The 7099-nt window shown below is 41.6% G+C and overlaps 1 protein-coding gene across 2 annotated transcripts in view; it reads left to right on the top strand.

The window, feature by feature from the left end:
- Positions 1-692: 692 nt before the first annotated feature.
- The window catches only part of LNPK (lunapark, ER junction formation factor), a 44718-nt gene continuing 38311 nt past the window's right edge, over positions 693-7099 (top strand). The window contains exons 1-3 of one of the 2 annotated variants that reach the window (XM_061454100.1): positions 693-790; positions 4721-4802; positions 6037-6078. In XM_061454100.1, coding sequence (XP_061310084.1) covers positions 4776-4802; positions 6037-6078 — 69 coding nt within the window. In that variant the 5' untranslated portion in view covers positions 693-790; positions 4721-4775. Of the gene's footprint in view, positions 791-4720; positions 4803-6033; positions 6079-7099 lie in introns of both variants that reach the window. The other variant, XM_061454090.1, reaches the window with a different exon arrangement.

The following is a 7099-nucleotide window of genomic DNA, read 5'->3' as shown; positions in this document are numbered from 1 at the left end:
GAGCTGAGGACACACGGCTTCTGCAAAGAAACGTCCACTTCAGGGTACTCTGAGGCACCTTCTTCCACATCTGTGCACCTGCTGCCACTTGTGTAGCCACAGCAGTAACACCTCTGAGCAGGGCAGTGGAGACCTTGTGAGAAAGGCAATACGAACAGAGCAAGTATTCTCTGTTCCTCACTCCTCTCGGCATGGGACAAGCGATGACAGGCACCACCTAAGAAAGGACACTGGAAAAGAAAACTACCAGGAGCGAGGGCACTGCTTCACTCCAAGTAAGTTCAACAGTTGCCTACGGGAAGCAGAGAGCAGACACCTCCTGTGACCCTCAGGCGACTCAAGCGCCCGCCGCCGGGAAAACACATCCAGCTCGGCGTCTGTCAGCACCTACTTCATTGGCAGAGGCTGAACATCAGCGTCACGAAGCTGCTGCGAACCTCACAGGACAGCCTGACCCTCCTGTTCCTACGTTTTGGTGTTAAAAACTCTCTTTTTCCTGCAAATCAGTATCGAAGACAGCCACAGCAACGGCTCGGCCTCCCCAGCCCGGCGGAGCAGAGCTGACCCCCTCCAACACCCACCCGCTTTCCGTTGCCTCGGAGGCGGGGCCAGCAACCACCACCCGGGCCCAATCACCCGCGGCCCGGGCCCGCCCCTGTTCCAAAGCGCCCCGCGGCAGGACGCGCTGATTGGCAGCCGGGCCGCGCGGGGCCTGATGGGAGCACCGTCGGGGTGGCCCGGCCCCTCCTTTGGCGGGTGGTGGCGGGATGCGCGGCCCGAGCCGCGACAGGTACGTGCTGGCGGGAGAGGAGGGGCCCGGTCCGACCGGACCGAGCGACTCCGCGGCAGTGACCGGCTCCGCCGTGGTGGGGCGGCGGCAGTGGCAGCAGCAGCAGAGGCAGAGGGGCTTCCGGCGCTGCAGGCGCTGCCTGCTACCCGGCTCAGGCGCCGCGTTTGTGGGTGCTGAAACGAAGCGGGGCCGCCGGCCGGTGCACCGCCTCACCGCGGACAGCAGGGCGGCTGCTGGGGAGCGAGCCGGCGGGGCTTATTGTAGAAAGTGGAAGCCACTGGGTGCACGGTGGGGGCGGCGCTCGCTTTCCACGCTCGTCCTGGGGCCGCTGGGTGTGTGTGTGTGTGTGTGTTCCAGGGCGGCCGGTAAGGCAGGCGCCGGGAGCTGAGGCTGGCCTTTGTCGCCGTCCTGCCCAGCGGCGGGCCATCAAGTTCGCTTCCCGGGCCGCTGGCATTCGCCTTCGCGGGCTTCAAAACAGGGCTGGGCTTCAGAAAGAGCGTCTGACCCACCCACTCCGTGCTCCGCAGCGTCGGAGTCTTTGTGTGGGAACCAGTTTGTCTTTCTAGCTAAGGCTTTGCAAAGCATAGGATCTCCGTGGGATGCCTTCAGACAGAAACAGCTAAAAACGGACTGAAGAAAATTCAGAATCTTGTTCTGATAGGTCCTAGGACAGGCTACGTGGTGGGTGATGCTCCTGGTTTTGTTTTGCTTGTTTTCTTGTCCTTTTATGGACTTTCTGTGGTCATTGTGGAAGTTTCTGGGGTCAGTAAATTGTGTGATAGTATGAATTTTCGGTGGAAACCTTGTGAGCAGAACTGGAGATTCAGTTGGAAAGGCAGAACTTATGTTCTTTGTAATGGTAAATATCTGAAAATATTTACATAAAGTTAACAAACTTTACAAGAAAAGTATTTAAAGAACATTCTCTCTTCCTTCAGGGAAGAGGCCTGTATGGAAAGCCTCCATTTCAAGTCTCTAACTTCCTTTTTTCTTTTAATATTACTTGTTTTAATATTATTTAGTCTTGAATTTCAGCATGTCAGTTACCAAAACTAGTTTTAGAGGCCTTGATTTTTTTTGGAGACCTTTTAATCTTTAAACATCAGCAACAAGCTTGAAGAAATTTGAGACTGACTTGATAAACTGTAATGAGATCATACAACTGTTTTCTCCATCTGGATGAATAAGTTGGTGGATGACTTCTGTAATTGTGCATGATTCATCTCTCTTTTAAAAGAAGCCTTTTTGGCTCTGCTACTCTTAGTGTGGCACTTTTGCTTTGCTTTTTGCTAATTAACTTGCATGTTTTTGAAGTAGAGATGTTGCTATCAGAATATTGTTTTAAGAGGCAAATAAAAAAATTGGTAATGTTTTCTTAAGCTTCTACATTGTGTTCTTTAACACTTCAGTTGTCTCTTTTAAACCTAGGGCTAGGAAATGTTGTAGCTATCTTATTTGTGTATTAAAGCAGTGATAATCTTTGTGCAGCAGTGCCAAGTGAGTGGAAAGGACAGCTCTGTGCTAAGGTAATGCAGCCTTTGGAAAGTGCTGTGAAATAGTTTGATGGTTAAAGCATGGGAAGGAAAGGAAGAGACTTCTGGAAGGAGGACTTACCATGAACAGTAGGATTAGTGTTAGGTGTGTGGAGTGGCAGGTAAGGAGGAAGTAGGAGAGTTTGAAGCAGTTGAAAATTTGTGTAGTCATGTCAAAAAGGAGAAGCAGGATAGAGGAACTCCATAGGACTCAGAACACTTCTGAGGCACTCCACAGAAACCGTAGAAAGTTTTCCATCTCTTAACGAAGGATGGTTACTCGACTAAACTGTGAATCTGAATCTTGTGGCCCTAATCTCTTAATATCTCTTTGGGGAAGGGTTTTGGTAGTATTACTGACCTGCAGAGCAGCGCACATAAAGCCTGTCAGCATCATGGTTCATGTAAAATTATATGTATGATGACACTTGTCAAACCTGTTTCTCTTTCAGGTACTTGCCAGGTATTTTAAACATATGTAGTAATAGCACTATGAATGTGTTATTGACAAAGGTCGGTGTCACCAATGGCTCATGGATAACGTGTACCCAAAAGATCCGCCAGCACTTTTGCTGCAGAGGTTCTTTAACTATGGCCTGAAGGAAAGCAGCACACAGGCCCTGTGAGCATTTCTGTCTGTCTGTAACAAGAGCTACTGTTGCTCCCAGCAGCTGTGGAAACAAGCTACGTTTGGGAACCTTGTGCTAAGTTTGCAAACTTCTTAATTGGCTATTTGACATAGCTTTCATACTGTTTTTCAATAAAGATACATAATATGTGTTTCTGTAGAAATAGTTGTGAAGAAAGTCATTGCATAGATATTTCTGTAGAAATATTTGTGAAGAAAGTATCTGCATATATCCACTGCCAGTACCTGTCATGCAAAAACTCGCCTGTAACTGCAAAGTGACAACTGTATGAAATTCTTAGTGTTATGTTGTGTACTTGAAGAATAAAAATACTGCTGCTGTTTCACTGAGTTGAGTTGCTGTAGTAGTGATTCTTTTGAGAATTTACTCAAGAGTCCAAGGGGTAACTGTGCCTTTTCTGTAGCTCACCCCTTTGTGCTAGTAGTTTGGTGGCAGCAGAGCTAATTTGTTTGTCTATTCTAGCTTCATTTGTCGTAATTTCAGGTATGGATTTCTTATTTTTAAGCATTGGTTTTAAAATCATAGGGCCTTTAGCTCTGGATTCTGAAGTCGTTGACTTTCTTAGAAGGTGAAGAGGTTACCATACCACAATAGCATTTGTGCTAGTGAGCAGTGTGTATCCTTTATTTTGTTAATTTGTTCTGACAGCCACAGACAATTTGGAAACAAATTTGGATTGAGATTAGGTTTCTTTATATTTCATTTTTTTTGCCAGAGGTTACTTAATAAACAAGATAATAACTACTCTCATTTCTGCCTAACTAGACCAGTGCTTTATTAAATCTGACTGTTTCATTCCAGAGTTAAAAAGGTTTGAGCCCTAATTGGGAGTGAGCATTAGTTTACTGTGCAGGTGGCTAATAATTGTAATATTTTAATTCACTGAGTAAAAACTTGTAAATTAAATGACTGGAGGGAAATTCTGCCATCCTAAGGTTCAAAAGTTGATTCCAAGCTGTCAGTTGATTCCAAGCTTCAGCTGATTCCAACCAGTTGCTGACAGGAAGTTGTTAGGCCTTTTTGTTTCAGGAACCTAGACCCAGATCATCAAGGTATTGCTGTTCATGGGTTGCAGATTTGTGTAGGGTAAGGTGAGCTACTTTTGCACCTTTGGAACTGCTTTAGAGCCATTTGATATGCTGGTGACTGTTCTGTGCATTGTGTGTAGGGAAGACTTGCCAGTGTAGCGCTTTCTTAGAGCAGGTGAAATCTCTTTGAAACTGATTATTTGACCTTGAAACTGATTGTAGGAAGGAAAAACAATAGTGCTCTTGTGGCTGAGAGCATGAGAAGGAAGTATATTTATGGGAGATGAAGTTTCTCATGAATAGTGGGGTATTAATGCTGGATGTCTGGAATGACAGATGAAAACCACATTGAGTTATGCTTATGAGCAGCAGATGAAATAATCAGAAATCAGTTTCTTAATCCTGTTTAATAATTTTTTAAATTGTTTTTCTGCTGGAGGATTTTGGTAGCTTTTTTCAGTAGTTGTTTTATGCCTCTATTTTTGGGGACTCCCCTCTGGTTAAATGTTTCCAAAGTAAAAATAAGTATAGTCGCATCAGGGCTGATCAGCTGACTACAGGATGGCCTGTGAAACAGACTGGATTTTTAAATAATACACGGGTAGATAACTAGCTAATGGCTTTATGTGATATTTTGATTCCTTTATATATTGGAACAAATACAAGAATCTTGAACTATGCTGTTAGATTACTCCTAAGTGCTTAATGCTTCATTTCTAGCTGTGAATTCTTGTAGAAGATTGATAGCTCTGCCAACATTTGTCCACAGTAGAAGATGGGTGGATTAATTTCAAGATGGAGGGTAAGTAAAATTGTGTAATGATATAGTACTCTTTCATCTAGAAGATGGGAATATGCAGGATGCATTTCTTAATGTCTGTTGGTTGACTGTTATTACTGGTTGAATGTTAGTGCTAAACTTTTCCCTTTAATATCTCATTTAAAAGTCCAGTAGAGAGGCATAATGATCAAAAATGTTTTCTGGCAAATCCTTAAACTGTGAAAATGTGGCTCTCCTTTATTTCCTTTGTAGTGCCAGGCCTGGCACTGGTTTGGTTAACTTACAAAAATACTATTTTAACTGTTCCTGTAAATCTAAATAGCTTTGTGGTGCTTCACTGGGTTAGATACAGCAGCATCTGTGACTTGAAAGATTAGTGGCTGTTTTAGGTCAAAATATGTCTGTTCTGAGAAATATTTTGGTACCTATGTATGCAAGTCTTTCTTACTGCTTTTATTAGCTTGTATATTATTAAATGGTCTATTGAGTTTGTGAGGAAGAAGCATGAAGTTTTTGACTATTCTCTTGGCAGGTGTGAGTTGTTTGAGTCTAGGTTTCCCTTTACATATTATCAATTGATTTCAGAGCCTCTCATACAAAACTCCTTTGAAGGCAAAAGTTTAGATGAAATGTCAGTTCTGTGTAACAAAAAGAAGCTCACTTTCGTGGTGGTACAGTATGGGCTATGGTTTCTGAATCTGTGGCTTGAAGGGTGGGAGAAAGATAGTGGATTTATCTTAGAAATGAGGAAAGGAACCTACAAGGTGGATTTCAAGTTGTTCCTAAGGGGAATTTTAGTGGAGATGATAACATTTGTTTGCAATTGCTTATAATTTAATTGGAGCACTGTCTGTATGTGGAATGAACGGTAATAAAAAGCCTAAATTCTCAAGTTAGGGCTTCCTGTGTATATTCTCTTTGTTTTGCCTGTTCCTTCCACTCATCAGTTCTGTCCTTGTTTTACTTACCACACACATCCATTATTGCTGTACATGCATTATAGGTTTTCATCTGTTTGTGGTGTAGGAGCAGAGCCTTCAGTTAATAGTAATACCAACTATAAAATAGTGATTCATTACAGTCCCTTCTATTTGTCATTATTAAAATAGGAAAACTTACCTTTATGTAAAGTAGGTAATATATTCGTGTATAATGAATGTCTTTTTGTTAGTAAAATGTTAATATATGGTAATCCTCAAAATTTTGTCTTTTTAAAAAGTGAGATCAACATCTTTGTTCTTTCCCTTGTAAGCAGGCAAAGCCTTCCACTGTAGAAGTATTAGAAAAAATTGATAAGGTATGTATTTGTGTTTGATTTTTGTTTAGAAATATTCATCCTTTTTTGACGGTCATGTAATTCTTTCACATTAGGTAAAATACAGTAATGAATTTTTTAATTACTTTGATAATTATTTCAGTTGGATGTACTAGAGACTGAGTTTCAGATGGACTGTTACCTTTTTCCCCTACTAGTCATTAGCACCTCCTCTCCCTGCAAAAAAAAAAAAACAAAAAACCAAAACCAAAAAACTCCCAACCAACCAAAAGAAATGCTGTATAATGGACAGTGAGACAGTACAGTTTGAGAATTTATTTAGAGAGCTTGAAATGGGAATGGATGTGAAGTTGGCTCTGTTGGCTATATTGCACAATATAGTTATAACTAATGGTTAAAATCCCATGTAATGGAAAATGTCACTAACAAAAAATTCCATTCATCAGACGCATGAGAAAACCTTCAGTGTATGTTTTAAGTATAAGAGTTGTAACTGTAGTGGTAGTAAGATCGGGGCAGAATAACTGAATAGACTGTTCAATAATCAGTTGTGATTTTTTTTTTTTAGCCAGCATTTGACAGATGTCTGTACTCTGGGGAAATTAATGGTTTTGAAATATGCTCTTCATAGTTTTTGTTTTTCTTTTATTGAAAATACTTTCCTTTTATTGCGAGTATTCCTGTTGTTACTTGAAATGCAGTCAAAATGGTGACATAGCAGAGCATTGCTTGATTGCTTACTAATATGCCAGAAGCATCATACAGATGTTCAGGATTTCACTCTTCATGTGAGGAAAATTATGAAATTAAAATATGTGAAATGATGGAGGAGTTTCAGGCATTTCCCATGTTAATAGAAAAGTGTTAGAAGCATTTGAAATTCCACAGGTGCCTGATAAAAGTTTTAGAATGCAAATTATGGTTGGTAGTGATTTAGTGATTGTAAAGACCCATTCGTAGCATTAGTATTTTCCTTTTGTCCCAAATAGACTAAAAAATTATAAGTAGGAAAAAGTGCGGATTTGCAGAATTTCTCACCAGT

The sequence above is a fragment of the Pezoporus flaviventris genome, unplaced genomic scaffold, assembly GCF_033815535.1.
Source record: "Pezoporus flaviventris isolate CSIRO_AGI_PZ_B2104156 unplaced genomic scaffold, CSIRO_AGI_Pfla_v1 ptg000001l, whole genome shotgun sequence".
Classification (NCBI taxonomy): Eukaryota; Metazoa; Chordata; class Aves; order Psittaciformes; family Psittacidae; genus Pezoporus; species Pezoporus flaviventris.
This window is presented reverse-complemented; position numbering and strand designations above follow the sequence as displayed.